At 33.5% G+C, this 24,413-nt stretch overlaps 6 protein-coding genes across 17 annotated transcripts in view; 1 reads left to right on the forward strand and 5 right to left on the reverse strand.

Moving 5' to 3' along the window:
* The first annotated feature begins 3,509 nt into the window (after positions 1-3,509).
* Positions 3,510-4,295, forward strand: LOC111706313 (leucine-rich repeat extensin-like protein 1). The gene has a single exon (XM_023479154.1). The coding sequence runs from the start codon at positions 3,510-3,512 to the stop codon at positions 4,293-4,295; it is 786 nt and encodes a 261-aa protein (XP_023334922.1).
* Positions 4,296-7,504: 3,209 nt separating this feature from the next.
* Positions 7,505-10,336, reverse strand: LOC111706299 (zinc finger protein 845). 6 transcript variants are annotated; one of them, XM_023479135.1, is made up of 3 exons: positions 10,276-10,336; positions 8,660-9,552; positions 7,505-8,155 (listed from the first exon to the last, which is right to left on the reverse strand). In XM_023479135.1, exons 2-3 carry the CDS (start codon positions 9,522-9,524, stop codon positions 8,094-8,096), a joined length of 927 nt encoding a protein of 308 aa, XP_023334903.1. In that variant the 5' UTR covers positions 9,525-9,552; positions 10,276-10,336; the 3' UTR covers positions 7,505-8,093. The 6 variants fall into 6 exon arrangements, with proteins under 6 accessions (XP_023334903.1, XP_023334904.1, XP_023334902.1 ...); XM_023479136.1 differs by lacking the exon at positions 7,505-8,155 and adding an exon at positions 8,225-8,397; XM_023479134.1 differs by lacking the exon at positions 7,505-8,155 and adding an exon at positions 8,225-8,397 and having other exon boundaries at positions 8,648-9,552.
* Positions 10,337-13,122: 2,786 nt separating this feature from the next.
* Positions 13,123-24,413, reverse strand: part of LOC111706297 (transcriptional repressor CTCF) — a 15,989-nt gene continuing 4,698 nt past the window's right edge. The window contains exons 2-3 of one of the 2 annotated variants that reach the window (XM_023479131.1): positions 23,099-23,102; positions 13,123-15,197 (exon numbers count right to left, since the gene is read on the reverse strand). In XM_023479131.1, coding sequence (XP_023334899.1) covers positions 13,957-15,156 — 1,200 coding nt within the window. In that variant the 5' untranslated portion in view covers positions 15,157-15,197; positions 23,099-23,102 and the 3' untranslated portion in view covers positions 13,123-13,956. The remainder of the gene's footprint in view (positions 15,198-23,098; positions 23,103-24,413) is intronic. The other variant, XM_023479130.1, reaches the window with a different exon arrangement.
* On the reverse strand, positions 15,223-17,933 carry LOC111706301 (zinc finger Y-chromosomal protein). Its single transcript, XM_023479141.1, has 2 exons — positions 16,333-17,933; positions 15,223-15,607 (listed from the first exon to the last, which is right to left on the reverse strand). The coding sequence occupies exon 1, from the start codon at positions 17,803-17,805 to the stop codon at positions 16,930-16,932; it is 876 nt and encodes a 291-aa protein (XP_023334909.1). The 5' UTR covers positions 17,806-17,933; the 3' UTR covers positions 15,223-15,607; positions 16,333-16,929.
* On the reverse strand, positions 18,745-20,297 carry LOC111706303 (zinc finger protein 513-like). The gene has a single exon (XM_023479143.1). The coding sequence runs from the start codon at positions 20,173-20,175 to the stop codon at positions 19,528-19,530; it is 648 nt and encodes a 215-aa protein (XP_023334911.1). The 5' UTR covers positions 20,176-20,297; the 3' UTR covers positions 18,745-19,527.
* Positions 20,333-24,247, reverse strand: LOC111706295 (zinc finger protein 708). 6 transcript variants are annotated; one of them, XR_002766204.1, is made up of 4 exons: positions 24,157-24,247; positions 21,532-23,283; positions 21,027-21,120; positions 20,337-20,558 (listed from the first exon to the last, which is right to left on the reverse strand). XR_002766204.1 is itself a non-coding variant. In XM_023479127.1 (2 exons), the coding sequence occupies exon 2, from the start codon at positions 23,255-23,257 to the stop codon at positions 21,776-21,778; it is 1,482 nt and encodes a 493-aa protein (XP_023334895.1). In that variant the 5' UTR covers positions 23,258-23,283; positions 24,157-24,247; the 3' UTR covers positions 21,152-21,775. The 6 variants fall into 6 exon arrangements, 1 of the variants encoding a protein (XP_023334895.1); XR_002766201.1 differs by having other exon boundaries at positions 20,337-20,577; XR_002766202.1 differs by having other exon boundaries at positions 20,337-20,602.

A 24,413-nucleotide genomic window follows, 5' to 3' on the forward strand; every position in this document is an offset into this window, starting at 1 on the left:
TTCCAAAAACCGATTTTTTGCTAATGTTTTGTTTCAGAGGAGTTGTAGGGCTTCAAGACAAATAGTTAATTATTTAACGCTTTTTCCGCTTTCATATATATTTATCTTTACAAAAAAAGCATAAATCTGGATGGATTTAAAGATTATGAAAATTATTGTCTCAATTTTTTAAAAATTGTAACCATGAAAACTTGAGAACTGGTGCATGATGGATTGAGCATTTTCATCAAAAAAAAAAGCCTCACAATTTCACCTTTATTTTAAGTTTTTATCTAAAATTTAAAAAAAAAACTGTAAACAAGAGTACATGCACACTAGACTTGTGAATCCTTGCAACCGGTTCGGATCTTGCAACATATGGTTGGACTGAGGTGTACTAAAACATGTAAATAGAGGTGTACTAAAACATGTAAACAGAGGTGTACTTCAACATGTAAATAGAGGTGTACTAAAACATGTAAATAGAGGTGTACTTAAACATGTAAATAAAGGTATACTAAAACATGTAAATAGAGGTGTAGTAAAACATGTAAATAGAGGTGTACTAAAACATGTAAATAGAGAAAATTAGTCCCAATCTAGTCTTTTAAGGAAGTGTTTGCGAAAAATTTATTGTATAAAATAATAAAATAATAATAATTTATTGTATAAAATAATAAAATAATAATAATTTATTGTATAAAATAATAAAATAATAATAATTTATTGTATAAAATAATAAAATAATAATAATTTATTGTATAAAATAATAAAATAATAATAATTTATTGTATAAAATAATAAAATAATAATAATTTATTGTATAAAATAATAAAATAATAATAATTTAGTATATAAAATAATAAAATAATCATAATGCAATTTAAGACGTTTTAAACCATTTTCTTATTTTATACGCAACAGATAGAAGTAAAATTAGTAGCAATAAATATCGAGTTCAATCCGACATGAGCTTATGCGCCCATTCCTTTTTCGCGAACACTCCCTTTATATGCTCCAATTATATGCAGCCAACCCATATCTCCAATCTTTTCAGATTTATAAATAAATAAATATCTATTATTTGGTATTATATTAAACTAAATCCCAGCAAACAAAACTCGACTTTTCACCTTCTGAGGTGGACTTCTTGAAATCAGCCCACTTACCAAATCTCGACATTTATTCAAGATCTTGAAACTAGGCTAAAACTAGGATAAAATTATTCTACAAAATTTCGCCAGATTTAAAACTACCCTAGAAAAGTTGACCTAAGATTAGCATAAATTCGACTTTTTAAGTCGTGAATCTAGAACCACAGTGGTAGGTGATTATATCAATATAATGAAGACGACTTTTTTATTTAAGTTTTGATTGTTTACAAGCTTTTTTCGAAATAAAAGAATTCAAAGAGAAGGTTTTGATTGAAAGCCTCTCTTGACTTATATAAATCAAACTTGAAATTGAAAGTCCTAAAAGATAAGAAAGACCTAAATAAGTAATTTAATCCAGTTATGTTTACTCTGATGTATATTTTTGTACTCAATTAATTTAATAACAATAACAGTTAAGTAAAGATTGCGTTTTTAAATTGTGAAAAATTCAACCTTAATTCCATATTTTAGATTTGTCAATTATTTTTTTTTCAAAAACATTTTTTTACCCGCGTAACTTTTAAATATTGCTTCATTCTAGAAACTGGAAAATTCAAGAATTTACCTGGGACAAATTATTCGTTTGCTAGCATTTAAGTTTTTAAAATTTGTATAAGGCTGTTACGTTATTCTGGAAAACGTTATATTGTGGAAGACGATGCCTGGCCGCCTAAAACAAGTTCCACAAGATTCACCGGAATGAGATAGAACGGATACGGGGCATTGTACTTTCAGTCTAACACGTGTGATATTGATATAGACTCATGTTCTGAACCCGCTAGCAATAAGTTATAAGAAATATATATACTGGAAGTTTCATTATGCGTTTCATTAGAGATCTACCTCACGTCCTCTATAATATGATGTGTCTGTAACATTTCTGCAAGATAAACAGAAAAGAGGAACAACTTTAATAAATTTATTTATTTCAACGTTTTTCATTGTTTTGATGTTTTTTGAAGGTTGTCTTCAACTGTTTTAACTCTTTATATATAAAAATCGATAACGACATGTCAACGGCTGGCACCGTTAATCATATATAATAATAATATAATGTTAATCATATATCATACTAAATAATTTACAACGACGATATCTTTGCACGCAACTCAATTCCCATGTTTATTGGAACACACTGTACAGACTAGAAAATTCTAAACTTTGCATCTGTTTAGAATCAGTACAGATTAGTACAATATTAATTGCGTTCTTTCCTTTGAATATTTTTTTTTCAGTAATATAAGTTTTAATTATATTTACTTTTTCCAAACTTTATTGCTAAAGGAATTGAGTCGTTGTCACAAACTCAAATTTTTGAATCCCCATATCTTTGAAATCTGATGGTGTAAACCTTTCATATTTTATACATAGATTATCTTGAGCTCACAGAATTAGTTTTAATTATCTAAGGTCTGCGACATTGGGTTAAAACAATATAGGAATGGATCAGAAAATCTGAGTTTGAAGAAAGCTCACATCAATCTCATAATTTGTCACGTTTTGCCGATTATAAAGTCTTGTTGACGGATAGAAACCGAATTCTCAAGATGAAATGATAATATCCCCACTGGAATCAGTCGTTGAAGTAGGTATATTTCCCAACAATATTTTCCGATTATAACAGCAGACACACAACAGAGTAAACGCCCGTCTCAAAAAATCGATAACAAAAAATTCTCTTTATTTCCTGAAAAAAATAACATATATTGATAACATCTACAAATGTTATAATGAATGTTTATAATGAAAAAAATCTTACGATCTAATAGCGGATGATAAAGGGGTTAACAATTGTTGAACAGTACTAAAAGACGTTTTTAAACTTCTGAAATAAAATGACAATTAATTATAAACGAAAGTCACTAATTCTTTATATGAAAATATTCTTAGTTTAACTTTTGAAATGGATTCACAATACGCGAGGTTGCTTATGACTCCGTCAGGAAGAACAAAGAAAAGGGGGTTAAAATTGTTTGGTTTGGTGTCTCCGAGAGGGGACTTAAGTTAACGACGACATTACACGGAGACCTATTGTTGCAGGTTGACAAGTCTGTGTGTATGTACATGTATACTTGTCAACCATTAACTACAAGACCCCCCCATCCATGTAATGTCGTCTTTAACTTGAAATNTTCAAACTACATGTACCCCCCTCCCCCTTTCAGCACAGCCACCAACCTCGTGCTAGTTTCAAACCTTCTAAACCAACTACTCCTCTACATGAGGATACTCTCACTTTCGAGATGAACCCAACTACTCCTCTACATGAGGATACTCTCACTTTCGAGATGAACCCAACTACTCCTCTTCACGAGGATACTCTCACGCGAGATCAACCCAACTTCTCCTCTACATGAGGATACTCTCACTTTTGAGATGAACCCAACTACTCCTCTTCACGAGGATACTCTCACTTTCGAGATCAACCCAACTTCTCCTCTACATGAGGATACTCTCACCTTCGGGATGAACCCAACTACTCCTCTACATGAGGATACTCTCACTTTCGAGATGAACCCAACTACTCCTCTACACGAGGATACTCTCACTTTCGAGATGAACCCAACTACTCCTCTTCACGAGGATACTCTCACTTTCGAGATGAACCCAACTACTCCTCTTCACGAGGATACTCTCACCTTCGAGATGAACCCAACTACTCCTCTACACGAGGATACTCTCACTTTCGAGATGAATTCAGCTACTCCTCTCCATGAAGATACCTCTAATGGTCAACCTCCTGAAACCCCTCATCATGAAATTCAAAGATGTAAAAGAAACACTCCCTGCAAACTACCAGGATGCATGATCTGTCAAACTCCTACTAAACCAGGTTCCTCAAATCCACTGGTTTCCCCAACCTATCCTAACCCTCCTATTGAACCAGACCCTCTGTCCAGTCAGGGGTTCCAACCAACCCACTCGAACCTGATCCCCCAACCAATCCCAACCCTTCGACCAATCCAGCTCATCCGATTGAACCTGACCCTCTCGCCAAGCCGGCCCGACCCATCGAGCCTGATCCCCAGCCTCACCTCGGACTCCACAGAAGCGAGGAATCTAGCTCCAGCTCCTAGTTCCAGACCAGAGCCTGCTCAGGATGAGTTCCACGCAGATCACACCAAAACTGAGCAACTGAATTGCATTCTAAGCTCAAACTAGAACTCCAACCAAGATCAAACACAGGACTACATTTAAAAAAAAAACTACATTTTTTAATCTTTTAAACACACAAACTCAGCTTTCTGAATCNCACGGTATATATATTAGGTCTTTAGGGAAATCGCTAAGTAGCGAAACAAATGATCTTTTCTAATTTCTTTAAACCCTTCATTCAAATCATTTCATTTTAATTTATATTCGGAATCCATTCTCAATTTACATACTAATTTATCTTTTCTTTGACTATTCCTTAAGTTACTTTATCAAATAAGCACAGGAAAATGTGCAACTCGATCTCAATTTTACTTCACTGTTTAATCTCTTCAACCATTTGATTATTTAATACAGTATTAATTTATGTACATTGTAATAATACTTCTGTATATTTCAATCAATCAATCTAGTACCTATCACTCATTCAACTAAATGCTGTAAACAAATTAATGGTTATGTTTTCATTCTCGTATGTTACCATAACATCCTCAAACCCTGCCTGGGGCCAGTGTTAACCATTAATTTTAAGACCTCTGCAAAATGTCGTCTGATCAACAATAAGTCTCCCCCGATCACACCTTAATAATTCGTAAGATTTTTTCTACTATTAATATTCATGATAACATTGTACAAGTAACCATGACCTATAATTTATGTTATTTTTTAGGAAATAAAGATTTTGTTATCGATTTTCTGAGACGGGGTTACTCTGCTGTGTGTATTTGTGCGGCCTACAGGGAAAGAATTGTCCGGGGAAAATAAACATCCCCCACCAGAATCCTAACTGGCCTATTATCCTCATTTGTCTAGTGTGTTGCTGTTATCTGTCAACAACTCTGCGTATCAGGGGACTCTGGAGGTCATTAAATTTATTTAAAGATGTGTTTTCTTTAAAGTGCAGAGTTCTTAAAAAAATGTTAAAAATTAAAGATTGGAAAAAAATCAAAAAAATTAGAATTTAAGAAACAAAATTTATTACGTACAGGGTTAGTTACAAGGGATGAGACTTTAAAGACGACCTAATTTTTGACGATTTAAAGGTTAAAATAAGTTTTCTGCCCTCAATATAGCCTTGAAGGCTAATTAAATGATTTGGAAAGGGAAAAAATAAGTTTACAGTTGCAGGGAATCATATATAAGTATACCGTGTATATTCCATACAATCGTCTCTGAAGTCTCATTCTTTTTGGGTAACCCTGTAAGTAAATTGATCATTTCTATGGAAATTATTGTAAATACTTACTTAGAAATTTAGAAAATCAGAATTGACAGTCTAGTCTAGTGAGGGACTGGGTGCAGAGCAACCATGAGCCCCGCTAACTGACCTGCAGTGCCTCCCGATTCGCAGAATGACCTCTTAGTCAATCAAAATCATCTCAATGCCTCACGCTACGTCTCCAACCCTCCCCAACTCTCTCCATGTCCAGCATTCTTATCTCCGATAACAAATATGTGGCTTTTTCATCCACAGAAAAACTTTTTTTTCAAAAAATCTCTTGAGATACTTGACCATCGTCTAAACCAACATGTTTGCTTCTCTTGTGTCCTCTTAAATACAATAAAGAAGAAGCAAAATATTCACAATAATTACAGTGATAAATAACTCCGCTGTGGAAACTCTTTTCGTGTCTCTTCAGATGTGAAGTTGTAGTGGCAGAATATTCACATTGATTACATGGATACCGCAAACCTTCGTGCTGGCTTTCTTTGTGTTTCTTTAGATGGGATTTTGAAGTTGCAGAATATTTACATTTATCACAGGGATACCTTCCATTACTCAGTGTATTTGACAAAGTTGGTTGATTAGAAATAGTTTTCTTCTCAAGAATGACGCAGGAGGGGTCTGTGTGTTTACCAGCTATGTGTCTTTTTAATGAAGACAAGTTAGCTGCAGAAAACCCACATTTCTCACATGGAAATCTAACTCCAACATGTTTACTCTTTGAGTGTCTCTTTAAATGCGAGGGAACAGTGGCAATATATTCACATTGATCACAGGGATAACTTGACCCCTCATGCTTACTCTGCTTGTGTTGTTTTAAGTTACTGAAACGGGTTGCTGCGTATTCACACTGGTCACAGGGGTAGGTTACTCCATTATGCTTGTTTTCTATGTGACTCTTTAATTTTGAAGGTTCAGTCGCTGAATAATCACATAAATCACAGGGATATCGAACTCCTTCATGTTTGACCTTTGTGTGTAGGTATATGGTAATTAAGATATTCAGAAATGTAGGTATATGGTAATTAAGTATTCAGAAATGTAGGTATATAGTAATTAAGTATTCAGAAATCTAGGTATATTGTAATCAAGATATTCAGAAATGTAGATATATTTTAATTAAGATATTCAGAAATGTAGTTATATTGTAATCAAGATATTCAGATATGTAGGCACAATATTGTCATCAAGATATTCAGAAATGTAGGTATAATAATATTGTAATCAATATTCAGAAATGCAGGTATATGGTAATTAAGATATTCAGAAATGTAGGTATATTGTAATCAAGATATTCAGAATTGTAGGTATAATATTGTTATCAAGATATACAGAAATGCAGGCATAATAATATAATCAAGATATTCAGAAATGTAGGTACATAATAATGTAATCAAGATATTCAGAATTGTAGGTATAATATTGTTATCAAGATATTCAGAAATGTAGACATAATAATATAATCAAGATATTCAGAGATGTAGACATAATTATATAATCAAGATATTCAGAAATGTAGATAAAATAATAAAATCAAGATAATGAGAAATGTAAACAATGTGCTCATGAACAGGAAAGCGAAACTGAATTATTTTTACCTGTTTTATATAATTCAGAAGAAGAACCATACATCAGCAAACAGTGGAAACATTTTTTGTTTGAGTTAATAAACACATATCATCTGGAGAAGAAATATTTACTTAAAACATTTGTCTAGAGTCAAAATAAAAATATTCCATTAAGGAAGGAAAAGTTTTAAGATAATTGTTGGGTAAAGGGAGTGACCGGCAATGTATGGTAGTTGAGCTGAGAATGTAGTATTGTGGAGAAATTTTTTAGGATTCATTTTTGACAGATAAAACGTTTTAATGATGTGTAATGACTGAGCTTAAAGTCGACGTTCATAATCATCCATTTAAAAAAAAAATTATTAATTAACGACCATGAAAAATGTTTTAAAAATTCTACAGTAAACTAATTAGATGTTTAGGAATATATTTCTTAAAAGAAATTTGTCAATAAATCTATGTTAGAATCAACTATTTCTTTTTCATCATTATACTGAATTTCTCATTCTTTACACTGATGTTTGCAGATTTCGACAAATTCTTCAAATGTCGTTTTTACAGTAAAAATTCCAAAATCTGCAGACAATGTTTGTCAACAATGAGGGATTACAGACACTTTTTAAGATCTAAATATTTATTCTGTGATTAAAGATTAAAGATTTCATAAAATTTTACAATTATCTCAAAGAAATTTTACCACATATTAGTTTTTTTTTAATTCACTAGCTGTAAAACAGAGTGTATTCTTAGAATGCCAGTGTACACATTCACATCCTGGTATTGATTTATCTGTACTACCCAAATGGATGATTTTGATAATCGGCTTTTCGCTCAAACTCAGTAATTAGTTGTATAGATATATAATTAAAACGTTTTACATGTCTCAAATGGATCCTAAAATATTTGTCCACAAAACTGCATACTCAGTTCAACCACTATACATTGCCGTGGATCCTAAAATATTTGTCCACAAAACTGCATACTCAGTTCAACCACTATACATTGCCGTGGATCCTAAAATATTTGTCCACAAAACTGCATACTCAGTTCAACCACTATACCTTGCCGGTCACTCCCTTTAAGATTAATATACAGAAATGGGAGGGGCTCTCTACTTTTAAAAATTTGGGTTTTGATTTTTCTGTATTATATCCAAAAAAGAGTGGATTAAGCAAGAAATAAAAGTGTCCACATTGGATATTCGGATTAAGCAGTCGGGATTACAGGTATCCCAGTCTAAAGTTTTAGCTCTGGTTAATGATTTACAAGATCCAAATTAATGTTCTTAAAGGGACTGTCGGCAAAATTACAAGTAACCCTAAATTTAAAAAGTTAAATGCCCGATTCACAACGGTACCCTTTTCACCTTTCTCTAGTAACAATGAGGAAGATATCGCGTTTTTCCTAAAAAGTATTGAATTTTGATCATATCTTCTGCTGTATTAATCGGTAATCCGAAAGTCATCATAAAAACCGCAATTAAACAAAATCAATTTTTTGATAGGAAAGCAAAGTTAACTCCATCATTTTTACTCAAGCAAAGGTTTAAAGGGCGGCCAAAGAATCACTTTCAAAATTACATTCCGCAAGATCAGGTTCAGGTTCAATTTTCACAAGATCAGACAAAGGTTCAGCTATCACAAGATCAGGTTCAGGTTCAATTTTCACAAGATCAGACAAAGGTTCAGCTATCACAAGATCAGGTTCAAGTTCAGATTCCACGAGGTCAGGTTCACAGGTCAGATGCTCTTCCCCAGGTTCAATTTTTACAAGATCAAGTTCTCTAGAGATGTCGACCTTTTTCTTTCTCTTGCTATTTTTCTGAGTAAGTTTACGCTTCTTAGCGCTAGTAGAGACTTTAAGATGCTGTGACTTCATATGTCGATTTAGATCTGATTTACAAGTTGCTGCGTATTTGCATTCGTCACAAGGGTATCGCACTCCTTCGTGTTTGCCTTCCCTGTGTCTTCTTAAATCATAAATACGCGTAGCTACGTATTTACACTGATCACAGGCAAGACTTACTTCCTCAATTTTAATCTCAATCGGAATTTCCTCTTCTTGTTTAACAGTTGGTAATTTTGAATTATCTGCCGACACTTCTGGTCTGTTATGCTTGATCTCTTTATGCCTTTTTAAGTTTGAATAATCAGAACAGGTTTGATTGCATAGATTACATGGAAACCTCACTCCTTCATGCTTGCTCCGTATATGTCTCCTTAAATTAGAAGGGGTTGCTGTAGAAAACTCACACGTATCACAAGAGTATATACCTCTATGTTTACTCCCTTTATGTCGTTTTAATTGCGCCGCATAAGATGCTATAAACTCACATTGATTACACGGATAAAACATGTAATTATGCTCACTGTCCTTGTGCTCCTTTAGATTTGATGATAATGATGCAACATGGTCACATTGATCACATGGATATGTGTTTTCCATCGTTAACTACAATTAATGCGCGTTCAACCTGAAAATATGAATAATGGGAGTAACGAAAATCGTTAATGGTAATATGTCAAAACACCTTAAAATAATTAGGTTGACAAAACTCGAAGATATAGCTAGTGGTAAAGCTAGTGATATAGTTATTGAGAGGTTAAGTTCGAATAAGTGAATTTAATAGCTATCCAGTATTTTATCAGATTCTACGTATGATAGCTAGCAAAATAGCTAATACGTTAGAATAATTTAGCCCAAATAGCTTTTAAGATAAGATATGTATAATTGCTTTAAGATTACTTTAAAATTACTGTAGACGTAATTTCAAGTGACCCTTCATTTATACAAGTGGCATATTCGATTCACAATTGTAATCCTAGAAGCATTATTTGATCAAGAATGAACAAGATCATCATAAACTCTCTTTAACAAAATCGATATTTTCAATTTGCGGGTTCAACAGTAATTTGTCTAAAAAACGACGATATCTTCCACATTATTGATCAGATACAGATTCAAGGGTACCGTTGTAGATCGGGGCATAGTCACCTTGAAGGGACTGTGTCAATGTTTATGAGTAAATGCTATCTCAATCGATTTAGACGGTTTAGAACACCGACTACATTTTGGAAACCCCAGAATCAGGGAAACATGCAGTTGTTGCATTGAGTATACTTAATCTTAAAACAGGATTTAGAAATGAATACCGCGAAGATCAACAAAGATGTTGTTTGATCAAAAGTTTTTTTACCTGATAGAAACAGGGATTAGATTGATCTGAGCTAAAACTAAAATTCAGTCATTATCTCTGAAAAAACATCATGTGTTAAACAAAAATAAATAAAATATTAGTTCAGTTAAAAACTAGTTATAGTTATATATCAAACGATATTTCGTGTGATTCTACATTTTAAAAGATTAAAAACAATTAAGACATCCTTAGTTTACTAACGGAAATTCATTATTTTCAATTTAGATTTCTCCGTAAATTCGTTTATTTTAAGGATTCGGATAATAAATGAAAAGCATTTTCGCTTCGATAAAACAATAGTATTTTTTTTTTGCGGATTTACAATTCTTTTTAGTGGATTGTCAAAATTTTACGAAAATCTAAAAATTTTAGGGACAACTTTTTGCAAATTTTAAGCATCCATAAACCTTCCCTCGGGTCATGTAAGTCCCACACAACATTAGGGCCGGATCGGTTTAGTCGTTTTGACGTTTATTGAATACAAACTAAAAAGCAAAGTTAGGATAAACTCTTTTAAATATCAATAGCCAGCCAAAGGATCTTCTTCAAAGTTTTCATCTTTGAAAATATCTTTTTCACAATCTTGAGACTCGAGTTCAGATTCAAGTTTAACAATAGTATCACAAATAACAAGAGTAACATAACTCTCTGATGTTTTGGTGATGTGATATTTCTTCTTGTGTTTTATTACTAAATATCTTTTGACCGCAGTAAAATTACATTCGTCGCAAGAATATCTCACTTCTAAATGTTTACACTCAATGTGCTTTCTTAAGTTTAATGGATCAGTGGTAGAATATTCACATTGATCACAATCATATTTACCATTAAGTGTATTCTTCGCCTACAAGGCTCTCCCTGTATTCTCGTGCACTCTTTCCTTGTGTTTCTTCAATTCGTAAGGTCGACGAGCATTGTGATCACATTGATCACAAGAGTATCTCACTCCAAAATGTTTACTGTCCATGTGCCTTTTCAAACACGAGACTTGGGCAGCAAAATGACTACACAGATTACATGGATACTTTCTTTTCTCATGTCTGCTCTCTTTGTGTCTCTTTAGACTAAATTTTTGTGCTGCAGAGTACTCACATTTATCACAAGCGTAAATTTTCTCCCCATGAAGACTCTTTTTGTGACTTCTCAGCCCACCCGAGGAAGTGAATGAAAATTCACATTGATTACAGGGATACTTTCGACCTTCGTGCACAATTTCTTTATGTCTTTTCATACTTTTAGGATGAGACGCACAGTGGTCGCAAATGTCGCATTAGTATTGCAACCTATTATGTATGAGTGCTCTCAATATGTAGTTGTATAATCACATTGTTCACAAGAGTAGAGTTCTTCAGAATGATGCAATTTTACTGCCCCTTCAGTCAGTGAAAAGTAATCGAAGTTTCTGCATTGAAAAACTTCTTCCTCAGTTTGTTGGTGTAGTCTCAGATTAGAAGGATCTGTGGCACTATGTTCCCAATCATCACAAGATGAGTTTTCTCCCATATCAGCACATTTACCAAAGAGGATTGTTTTAAATTGCAATAGAGTTAGAACCCGTCAAATGTGTCTGAAAAAGAGAAAAATTCTTTATTTTCGAAAATGTTATTATCTGCTAAAATCTAATTGTTCTACAAGAAGCGTAAAATACTCCACTGCTACTAAAACATATTTCAAACATTTAAGAGTAAGTATTGAATCTTCGAGTTTCCATTTTTCTCACCACTCGAAACTATACTCAAACTCAATAGTTTAACTATTTTATCCGATCTCAACTACAGTATGTAGAAAACCTATTAAAACTGCTTCTCAAGATTCGTTAATTCAAGCCTCAGGTTTTTCAAATTTTACCCCAACCCCCCTATCTTAAGATTCGTTAATTCAAGCCTCAGGTACAAAAACATTAATTTCTAAAATCTAACTCGGAGTATTTTTAAATCTGCTATGGTCACTTTATATTTGTGGATCAATGCTTAATCTCTTAGTTTTAATTATCCCTTCAGAGCTGAGAACTTTAGAATGGGATACCTTTAATCCCATACTGCTTAATTTCTTGCTAAATCCACTCTTTTTTTGGATTTAGTACAGAAAGATCAAAAAGCGGTTTTCAAAATTCCACACAATAAATCTCTCTTTAAATAATACAATAAATCTCTCTTTAAATAATACAATAAATCCCTCTATAAATAATACAATAAATCCCTCTATAAATAATACAATAAATCTCTCTTTAAATAATACAATAAATCTCACTTTTAATAATACAATAAATCCCTCTATAAATAATACAATAAATCTCTCTTTAAATAATACAATAAATCCCTCTGTAAATAATACAAGAAATCCCTATATAAATAATACAAGAAAACCCTCTATAAATAATACAATAAATCCTTTTATAAATAATACAATAAATCCCCATATAAATAATACAAGAAATCCCTCTATAAATAATGCAATAAATCCTTCTATAAATAATACAATAAATCCTTCTATAAATAATACAATAAATCTCTATTTAAATAATACAAGAAATCCCTCTATAAATAATACAATAAATCCTTCTATAAATAATACAATAAATCCCACTATAAATATATAAATAGCATTATTACCGGTCGACAAACCCTTAAAAAAAGTATTACCTTGATTCTTTAGTTGGATAATTGCAAATTATTCAACCATTATTACGGATTCAAAATCCATGATTTCTTTGCCTTTGTAAATCTGAAACATTTAAGAAAAATAATTTCATATTTACTTTTAATTAAAGGGACTGTAAACGTATTTTCAAGTGACCCTTCATACAAAGATGGCAATACACGATTCACAATGGTACCTTTAAAAGCTTTGTCTGATCAAGTATGAATTAGATATCAATGTTTATTTTCAATTGTAGCTTCTCTACGAAAGTGACTTACGCATTTATACTCACAAAAACATAGGTGTATCAGAATTAAACACTTTTAAACTTAGAAAACCGACAATATTTTCCACATTATTGATCAGATTAACGATTCAAGCGTACCACGGTAAATCTGGTAGTTTCATTTTTGTAGGGAGGTTCGCTTGAAATTACGCTAACAGTCCCTTTAGAGTTGACTAAAATACAAGTAATTCCAAAACAAGGTGATTGGATTTGGATGACTGGAAAATTTGCAAGAAAATTGAACAATCAATAAATTAAAGAATCCTGTCTTAATTTGAATATTAATGAAACATTTGATGTAATCAATTATTTTCAGATTCTTGTTTGACTAGATCTAGATCAAGTTCATATTTCACAAGATCAGGTTCAGGTTCTTATTTTACAAGATCATCCCCAGGTTCTTGTTTTACAAGTTAAGGATTAGGTTCTTGTTTTACAAGTTCAGGATTAGGTTCTAGTTTCACAAGATCAAGTTCAGGTTCTTGTTTCACAAGATCAGGTTCAGGTTCTTGTTTTACAAGATCAAGTTCAGGTTCTTGTTTTAAAAGTTAAGGAAAAGGTTCTAGTTTTACAAGATCAAGTTCAGGTTCTTGTTTCACAAGATCAGGATCAGGTTCTTGTTTCACAAGATCAAGTTCAGGTTCTTGTTTTAAAAGTTAAATACAAGGTTCTAGTTTTACAAGATCAAGTTTAGGTTCTAGTTTTACAAGATCAAGCTCAGGTTCTTGTTTTAAAAGTTAAGGATTAGGTTCTAGTTATACAAGATCAAGTTCAGGTTCTTGTTTTACAAGATCAAGTTCAGGTTCTTGTTTCACAAGATCAGGATCAGGTTCTTGTTTCACAAGATCAAGTTCAGGTTCTTGTTTTACAAGATCAAGTTCAAGTTCTTGTTTCACAAAATCAGGTTCAGGTTCTTGCTTTACAAGATCAGGTTCAGGTTCTTGTTTTACAAGATCAGGTTCAAGTTCTTGTTTTACAAGATCAGAATCAGGTTCTTGTTTTACAAGTTCAGGATTAGGTTCCAGTTTTACAAGATCAAGTTCTTGTTTCACAAGATCAGGTTCAGGTTCTTGTTCCACAAGATCAGGATCAGGTTCTTGTTTTACAAGATCAGGATTAGGTTCTTGTTTTACAATATCAGATTCAGGTTCTTGTTTTACAAGATCAGGATCAGGTTCTAGTTTCCCAAGATCAGGTTCTTGTTTTACACGTTCAGGATTAGGTTCTAGTATTACAAGATCAGATAAAAGTTCTTGTTTTACAAGATCTGGTTGAAGAACAATATGCATCCTTCTCCGATGTCTTGTAAGATTAGAACTAATAGTTGCAGTATAATCACAGTCACTACAGGGATATTTCACTTTCTCGTGTTTACTTTTTATATGTCTCTTTATGTGAGACAGGGTCGTTCCTAAAAAATCACATTGTTCACAAGGATATCTTTTACCTTCATGTTTGTTCTCCTTGTGTGTTTTTAAACCCGACAAGCTTGTCGCTGAAAGCTTACACCTATCACAAGGATACCTCAGCCCGTCATGAGTAACTCGTTTGTGCTGTTTCAAGTTAAATGGTGTAGTGGCAGAATGTTCACAGATATCACAGGGGTATCTCAAACCTTCGTGTTTACTAGCACAGTGTCTCTTTAATTTAGATAATTCGGGTGCAGAATATACACATTTATCACAGTGATACAATAATCCATCATGTTTTCTTTCTTTGTGCTGCTTTAAGTTACCCGATGTGCTTGAAATAAAATCACATTGTTCACATGGATAACTCACACCTAAGTGTTTATTTTCTATGTGTCGTTTTAAACTTAGCGGATAGTTTCCGACATATGAGCATTCAACACATGAATATCTTACTCCTTCATGTTTACTTTCTTTGTGTTTCTTTAAATGTGATGATTTTATCGCAACATATTCACATTTATCACAGGGATGTCTTCGCTTCATTTCTTCTACTACACTATAGCTATCATTATTTATTTATTTCTGAAATAAAAAAATTTGATAACTCAACTTCAAGTGGACGGATATCAAAAATAATTAATAGTAGAGCAATGCTCCTACTTGGTGGCAAATAAAAAGAATTTTTTAACACTCAGGTTACAAGCCCCCTGGGGCAATGTACAATATTGAGAATAGGAAGGTAAGATAAATTTTTCATTTTCTAAAATAAGAGGTTTACAGTAGTCTGAGGAAGGATTTAAAGAACAGTGAGAATAAGTTGAACTAGGTGCTGCTAGTTGAACTACTAGAAAAGTATTACTACTAACATACAGTCATAATCAGAAAGACCTGAAATTAATTGACAGTTAATCGGGCGAGTTTACATATATATCTCTGAAATCAATTTCAAAATTTATCCCCATATTAAGCATGCTCAATATTGGAACTGAGCCAACTGCCCAGAGATCTTTAGATTTTTCTTCTGATCGTTACTTAATTTGCGCCGGCCCAGTTGAAAGAAAAAAGCGGCATTTCTACCATATTACCAAAATAAAACCTCCTTTTGGAATGAATCCAAGGGAAGTGAGAGTTTCAATTAATGTTTTTAAGACAATGAGTAAGTAACAGAGGATTGTGCGGAGGGATGGTTACAGGGGCGTATTCAGGAATTTGTCCAGGGGGGCTTAAATTTTTTTTCTTTCCGGGGGGGGCTCAGCACCCGTTGGGGCATGAAAACCCCCTGAAATCAATTGATTTCACTGGTCCAGGGGAGGGCCTTAGCCCCAATAGCCCCCCCCCTGAATACGCCTCCGGATGGTTATAAATATCTTTTCCCCAATACTTCAAAATATAATTGCCATCAATCTTTTACAATTTTGTTTGTTTTAAACCTACGTACTTCCAACGAATATCAATATGTTTATAGATTGGAACTTTTGTACGAAGTTTCGGTTTTTTTGAATGCTTGATATCAATAAAGCAAAAAATAGAGATCAATGCTTGTTCCAAACACGACATTATAATTAACACAGCGCAATTATCTAATTAGAAAAGGCAAAGAAAACCCGCTTGAGGGTGTTAACAATTATAAAAATAGTTCTTTATTCATCCAAATAAGTTTTTAGATACGAAACTCTACAATTTAGCATGAATACGTCTCTCCAAATATATATTTACGACCTCCACGCGGGCAGTTGGCTAATTTATTAAAGAGCAAAAACCCGATCGTTCATGAAATATAAAAATATATATATATATCAGGTTCAATGAACTTTTTTTAGGAGAAAAAACTGCAATTTCGAATTTCCCAGAATGAACGAGGTTCGGATTGGGTATCATCTAATCTTTTCTTGTAGATCACATCCTCATCTTCTGGTTCTTGCTTTATAAGATCTGGTTCAGGTTCATATTTCACCAGATCAGGTTCAGATTCATATTTCACCAGATCAGGTTCAGGTTCATATTTCACCAGATCAGGTTCAGGTTCATATTTCACCAGATAAGGTTCAGGTTCATATTTCACCAGATCAGGTTCAGGTTCATATTTCACAAGATCAGTATCAGGTTTATATTTCACCAGATCAGTATCAGGTTAATATTTCACAAGATCAGGTTCAGGTTCATATTTCACCAGATCAGTATCAGGTTCATATTTCACAAGATCAGGTTCAGGTTCACATTTCAGAAGATAAGGTTCATATTTCACATGATCAGGTTCAGGTTCACATTTCAGAAGATAAGGTTCATATTTCACATGATCAGGTTCAGGTTCACATTTCAGAAGTCAGGTTCACATTTCAGAAGAACAGGTTCAGGTTCATATTTCACATGATCAGGTTCAGGTTCACATTTCAGAAGATCAGGTTCAGGTTCATATTTCACAAGATCAGGTTCAGGTTCATATTTCACATGATCAGGTTCAGTTTCACTTTTCAGAAGATCAGGTTCAGGTTCAAATTGGACAAGAACAATTTCAGGTTCATATTTTACAAGATCAGGTTCAGGTTCAGGATCTTTTAGTTTTTTTTTCTTGGCCATGCTAGGTTTATCTTGATGTCTGCTACCTTGATGTCGCTTCAAGTTCCTTTCATTCGTTGTGTTATAGCTGCATTCGTCACATTGGAAATTAACTCCCTCATGCTTACTCTTAATGTGTCGATTCAACAGTTCAACTTTGTTGAATGAGTATTCACACTGGTCGCAACAATGCTCCTCGCCAACATGAATATTCTGAACGTGCCTTTTCAAATCTGAATCCCGAGCAGACGAGTAATCACAATGACCACAGGGATATTTCTCTCCTTCTCCGTGAATAGTCTCCTTGTGTCGTTGAAGATGATGTTTTCTTTTAGCCTCGTAATCACACCGGTCACACGGATACCTCTCTTCATCATGTTCCATTTTAATGTGTTCCTTCAACTTTCTTTCTTTCTCCGTTAAAAAGTGACAATAATCACAAGAATACATCTTATCTTCATGTTCTCTATAATTGTGAGTTTTTAGATCAGAGGGTGTCTCTGATGTAAAACTACAGTACGCACATGAATAATGTCGAGTTTCATGTTTATGCTTATTATGTTCTTTCAATCTGGAACCTCTTTTTGCAACATAATCACATTTACCGCAAGGGTACATAACCTCCCTTTGCGCCATTTCTTCGTGCTTTATGTGATTCTAAAATGAACAAGTAATCACATCCATTTTGTATTTATCACACGATGTATTTTCTTCAATATTTACTCTACACCCCTCGGATAAATATCAGTACGTACATCATTGATTTCTGAAAAGGAAAAATAATTAAATATTATCATTATTAAGAAATTAAAAATAGTAAAGTTTAAAAAAAATAAATTATTTGAAGAACAACTGCCTCATTAGTTGGCGTATTAAAAAATGTTAACGAACAACTTGCGATTTGAAATTAATGTCGGCATTTATACATAATTCTTAATCGATTTATTTGGTTTGAGTAAGGAGGGAGTGCAAACCACCTCGATTTGAAGAATGCGCGCTCCTCAACTTGTACATCGCCACCAACTCGGTTTGAACTAAGGAAAAATAGTGTGCGTTTCTTGGAAATAAGACATGATTGACCTCTCCCTTTGGTGCACACTATTTTTAAAGCTTTCTTTATTGGTCATCAGTTTTAAAAATAAGTCCATAAATACACCACATGAAGCGTCAGATTATATAATAAATTTGATATCTCAATCTTACTACTTCAATTTCCATGTTATGTGGAATAAGACTGATTTTTCAATATTTTCTCTAGTTTCTATTCATGTGATTAATGATCATTTCAACTGTAGATGTTAAGCTCAAGTTAAAACTGACAAAAATTTAAACGTTTTTAAAGTGTTTTCTATAAATGATTGTATGTGGGATGAGATAACCTTAGTAAACAGGCAGACCAACCTTTTAATAATTTCACATCAATCATGTAATGTAGTCATTACATTGGAACCGGGGATCTAAGATTTAGCACAAATAAGCTATTCCTTAATTTTCAGTTTTTGTTGACTGAGCAAAATTAAAAACAAATTGAAAATATAGTTTTGAACACGACATAAAACCTTGAATGATGTCCTGTACAGTATTAAAAAGGGATTTATTATTAGTTTCAGAAAACAAGATTCTACGGTGATAACAAATTGAGAATGGTGGTGATTATAAATCAAGGTGGTTTGCACTATCTCCATCACGTCTGAGGTAGGATCTAATAAATTCTAACACAGTTCATGGCAAAACGGTGCAACCGAGCACAGCATGGGTTTTTATATTTTTTTCCAGAATACAATTATAGATGAACTACTTCTCCTGAACTCTCGACCCCACGGGAGAAATATTTAAACTACAGAACCTAGATGAACCACAATTGTAGTAATTCTTTTCAGGATTAGGTTCATGTACAATTTTGATATAAAATTCATACTATCAGGTACAATGGACATATTTAGTAAGAACATGTTCAGGTTCATATTTTATATGATCAGGTGCAGGTTCAGATTCAGGTGCAGTTCCAGGCTAAGGTTCGGATTTGGCTTCGGGTTTACATTCAGGTACAGGTACAGGTACAGGTACAGGTACAGGTACAGGTACAGGTGCAGTTTCAGCTCAGGTTCGGATTTGGCTTGGGTTTACATTCAGGTACAGGTACAGGTACAGGTACAGATACAGTTTCAGGCTCAGGTTCGGATTTGGCTTTGGTTTACATTCAGTTACAGGTACAGGTGCAGGTAAAGGTGCATGTACAGGTACAGATTTAGGTAATTATTTCTTAAGATATTTCAATATAGTTTCCATAAAGTCAGCTAAACCTATTTCCAATTGTAATATATTCTAGTTTCTTCAATCGAAGTGTCGTGTCACGAATTACTTGTCATCTAGCTTTTGCTTCCTTGCCACGGTAGGGTTTTCTTGATGTTTTAACCTCTTGTGTCGCACTAGGCTATATTCTTTTGTTGTGCTATAGCTACATTCATTACACGGGAAATTCACTCCCTCATGCTTACTCTTAATGTGTCGATTCAACAATTCATATTTGTTGAATGAGTAATCACACTTGTCGCAAAAATGCTCCTCGCCGACATGGATATTATCAATGTGCCTTTTCAAATCTGAACTACGAGCAGACGAATAATCACATTGACCACAGGGATATTTCTCCCCTTCTCTGTGAACAGACTCCTTGTGACGTTGTAGATGATGTTTTCTTTTAGCTTCGTAATTACACCGGTCACAAGGATGCCTTTCTTCATCATGTTCAACTTTAATGTGTTCCTTCAACTTTATTTCTTTCTCCGATAAAAAATCACAATCATCACATGAAAACATCTTATCCTTATGTTCTTTAAAGTTGTGAGTTTTTAGATCAGAGTTTGTCTCGGATGTAAAACTACAGTACGCACATGAATAATATCGAATTTCATGTTTATGCTTATTATGTTCTTTCAATCGGGAACCTCTTTTTGCAACATAATCACATTTACCGCAAGGGTACACAACCTCCCGTTGCGCCATTTCGTCGTGCTTTTGAAGATGTGATTCTAAAATGGACGAGTGGTCACGATCATTTTTTATTTATTACAAGTATGCATTTTCTTCGAAGTTTCCTCTAACCCCAATATCAGTCAGTACATCATTTCTGAAATAGAAAATATTTAATTTCTTTAAATCTTTCCTTGGTGGACGGAATTTAAATATTAAAATTTTTGTATGATTAGAAAAAGTGACGTTTGAAACAATTAATTATTAGGAGAACAAATAAATGCCTCATTTGTTGACGAATTAAAACCTTAAATAAAAAACTTATTTTCAGAATAATATTTCGAATTGTTTACAGTATTAAAATAAATCATATTTTTTTTAATTATACATGTTATCTACTAGGTCTGTGGTAGGATCTAATAAATAGCGGGAGGACTGGAGTGAGTACAAAACGTAAAAACTACAAAACGTCGCGTCACATGACAAAATGACGAAGGCCACAAAATGAAGGAATAAACATCGTAAAACTGCACTATGTCGAATCGTCTTAACTGTGAAATGTAAAAATTCAGCGAAGTTGAGCTCCACAAAAAAAGTTTTTTTCTTCTTAAAAAAAACCACGCAATTTCGGACCCTTTCAATTCAATTATTTGGAGCATGGCGGGGAAGTTAATGAATTTTATAAATACATTAATCAAGAATGTAAAATCACATATTTTTTTGAATCATGTTTTGTCTCTGTAAATTATGAAAAATGTGCGATTTTTAAAAACAATTTGAGACATAAGTATTTTAATGATTTGACATTTTTAAGTTTGCACCGCTTTGTATTTTCCGACATTTTTGAGGATTTTATATTTTGTTGTTCGACATTTTGTACCCACTCCAGAAGAAGTTCCCTTATATAACGATAGATAAACAACTTCTCTTTTGCACTTTCGATCATACAAGAGGAATTAACAGTTTAACGATCATTACCTAGATATACTATTTCTAGAAATTCATTTAAAAATTGCCGAATTGTTTTAAAAATACAATTAGAATGTTTATAAAGAGACAGAATTTAATGAATATGAACTGCTTACTGCAGGTTAAAATTTGAATCAACGATTCAACTACTTTCTTAAGCTTTAACTTTGAATCGGTGATAGCTCAGAGACGTAGCTCAACTTCATTAAGATCGTCACAGTTTCATCAATTAATTTTAAAATAAAGGCTCCAGATCATATAAGTCATAAATTCAATTTTTTTTACAAAAATCACACTATCAGGTACAAGGTACAAGGTACATGTTTTAAGAGAACTTCAGTTGTGTATTTTACAAGATTAAGGATTAGGTATTGGATTCGGTATTATGGGTTCCTTTTCCATGGCCGCAGGAATACATACCATACTCATCTTCAGGTTTTTGTTTCACAACATCAGATTCAGGTTCTTGCTTTACAAGATCAGATTCAGGTACTTGCTTTACAAGATCTGGCTCCAGGTACTTGCTTTACAAGATCAGATTCAGGTTCTTGCTTTGCAAGATCGGGTTCAGGTTCAGGTTCAAAAATTGTCCATAAAGTTAGCTGAACCTATTTCCAATTGTAATATCTTCTAGTTTTTTTCAGTCGAAATGTCGTGTCACGAATTACTTGTCATCTAGCTTTCTCTTCTTTGCCACGCTAGGGTTATCTTGATGTTTTAACCTCTTGTGTCGCACTAGGCTATATTCTATTGTTGTGCTATAGCTACAATCATTACACGGGAAATTCACTCCTTCATGCTTACTCTTAATGTGTCGATTCAACAATTCAACTTTGTTGAATGAGTATTCACACTTGTCGCAACAATGCTCATCGCCAACATGAATATTCTGAATGTGCTTTTTCAAATCTGAACTACGAGCAGACGAATAATCACAATGAGAACAGGGATGTCTCTCTCCTTCTCCATGTTTAGAATCCTTGTGTCGTTGTAGATGCTGTTTCCGTTTTGCTTTGTGATCACACTGGTCACAAGGATACCTTTCTTCATCATGTTCAACTCTAATATGTTCCTTCAACTTTCTTTCATCATCTGTTTTGAAGTCACAATCATCACATGAATTCACCTTATCCTCATGCCTAAGGAAGATATGCTCTTCTAGATCAGAGCGTTTCTTAGCATTAAAGTCACAATAGGCACATGGATAATGTTGAGGTCCATGTTTATGCTTCTCGTGATCTCTTAACTGTTGTTTTCTATTTGCAACATAATCACATTGATCACATGGGTATCTAACCCCATGATGAATTCTTTCTTTGTGCTCCTTTAGATGCGATGCTGATGTGTAGTTCTTGTTACAATCATCATATTCACACGGGAACCTTTTTCCTTCATGCTTACTGGATTTGTGCTTCCGTAAGGCTTCCATAGATTTTAATTTGTGATTACAAATATCACATTCTACCTCAAACGCACAATGTTTTTCTTCAAAGTGCTTTCTTAAATCGCCAGATGTTTCAGCAATATGATCACAGTCTGAGTCTTTGCATTTATGGGTCGAACTGTGCTGGCTTTGTTTGTGCCGCTTCAGGTATAAGCTTGTTGTTCCTGTAAATTCACATTCATCACAAGGGTATTCATTTTCTCCGTGCTTTGCTTCTATGTGCGTCTTCAGGTTCGACGGAAACGTTGCTTCGTACGAACAATGATTACAAGGATATTTTACACCCATGTGTTTACTCTTTACATGTCTGTTGAGGTTTTTTATATCATTAAAAACGCTATCACATTCCTCGCAGGGATATTCTAAACCCTCGTGTTTACTTTCTACATGTCTCTTGAGACTTTTGACATCATTCAAAACATGATCACACTGACTACAGGGAAATTTCACTCCCTCGTGTATACTCTTCACATGCCTGGTACGATTTTGTTTATCAGAGAAAACGCTTTCACAATGATCACACGGATATTTCAACCCTCCGTGCTTTCTCTTAACATGTCTGTAGCGACTCTTTTTATCAGAGTAAACACGATCACATTGTTCACATTTATATTTGACACCCTCGTGTTTACTCTTCACATGTTCTTTGAGTTTAATTTTATTAGGAAATACACTTGCACATTCATCACAAGGAAGCGTCATTGTAAACCAGAATTAAACTTGCTGTCCTGAAAATAAAACAACTTATTTGGATTTTTTATTTTTTAAATCTTAATTTCCTCAATTGCAGTTGAATCGGTATTACTAATCTACCCAGAGTTAAAAATAATATTTTTCCCCCTCAATCTTTCCCTTGCCCTCTCAATCTTCCCTTTTTCCCTTCCAACCTTCCTCTTCCTTACCTATCTCCTTCCCTACCTATCCATTTCTCCCTCACTAACTTTCCCCCTTCCCAATCCTTCCCTTTCATTTTCCCCTTCCTTTTTACCCTTTTTTCTTTTTCCTTTTCCTTCACCTTCTCTTTTTCCTTCCCTTCCTCTTGGGTCTTTGATTATACAACCCTGTTTATTTGAAAAAAAAAACTATTTTAGAGGTCAAAACCCCTCCCCGACATTTTTAACTGTATATAATTGTTCTTCTTTATTTTCCAATGTAATAAGCCATTTTGGTGAATGAAATATCTGTTGAAAAAATCATGAATATTATTAGGATCTATAAAATCATGAAAAAAGTATCGAGTAAGATTCAAACCACTTTTTTCAAATTCAGGCTACTTTGAAAAGGATTTTGTAAACTTATATTCTTTATGATATTATCAGTTATGATAGATACTACAATTTTTTTACAATTTTAAAACTTTTACATAAAGCTGATATATATCTGTAATTTTTTTGCCATAAAGACACGGGTCATATTAAAACGGGAGAAAATACGGATCAAGTTTTTTATGAAGGGCCCTAGTGCGCAAGTTCACAAGTCTCCACGGCCAAAATTCAATCTTACAATAGGACCCGTAAAACTGTGGAATAGAACGACGACATTTAAGCAATCTTGTTTATTTAATGTTTTCATTAAGAAATATTATGAAGAAAAAATTTGACCTCTGGTAAACCACATCTTGTCACGAATGAGGGGATACAATGGAGTTATGAAGTTACCTAGGGAGGACACTAGAACTGACATTAACACATTTTATCTGAAAACCAGAGAGAATTAGATTTAGCAAAAGTAAAAATAATCGATTATACAGTCTAGTTTCAGTTCACTCTTTTCAAACCAAAAAAAAAGGTTTCTAAAAAAATGTAAATGTATATTGTATATAAACGTTTGAACGTTAAAGGTGGGGGAGGGGGGGGGG

The sequence above is a fragment of the Eurytemora carolleeae genome, unplaced genomic scaffold (assembly GCF_000591075.1).
Source record: "Eurytemora carolleeae unplaced genomic scaffold, Eaff_2.0 scaffold260, whole genome shotgun sequence".
NCBI classification, from domain to species: Eukaryota; Metazoa; Arthropoda; class Copepoda; order Calanoida; family Temoridae; genus Eurytemora; species Eurytemora carolleeae.

Excerpts from the sequence above, each read along its gene's own strand:
- LOC111706313 (XM_023479154.1), top strand. The coding sequence starts at position 3,510 with ATGAACCCAACTACTCCTCTTCACGAGGATACTCTCACTTTCGAGATC.
- LOC111706299 (XM_023479134.1), bottom strand. The coding sequence starts at position 9,524 with ATGGAAAACACATATCCATGTGATCAATGTGACCATGTTGCATCATTA. Across the intron at positions 8,398-8,647 it reads TGCGGAATGTAATTTTGAAA|GGTTACTTGTAATTTTGCCG; the intron begins GTGATTCTTTGG and ends TTTTAAATTTAG.
- LOC111706301 (XM_023479141.1), bottom strand. The coding sequence starts at position 17,805 with ATGGCGCAAAGGGAGGTTATGTACCCTTGCGGTAAATGTGATTATGTT.
- LOC111706303 (XM_023479143.1), bottom strand. The coding sequence starts at position 20,175 with ATGGCGCAACGGGAGGTTGTGTACCCTTGCGGTAAATGTGATTATGTT.
- LOC111706295 (XM_023479127.1), bottom strand. The coding sequence starts at position 23,257 with ATGACGCTTCCTTGTGATGAATGTGCAAGTGTATTTCCTAATAAAATT.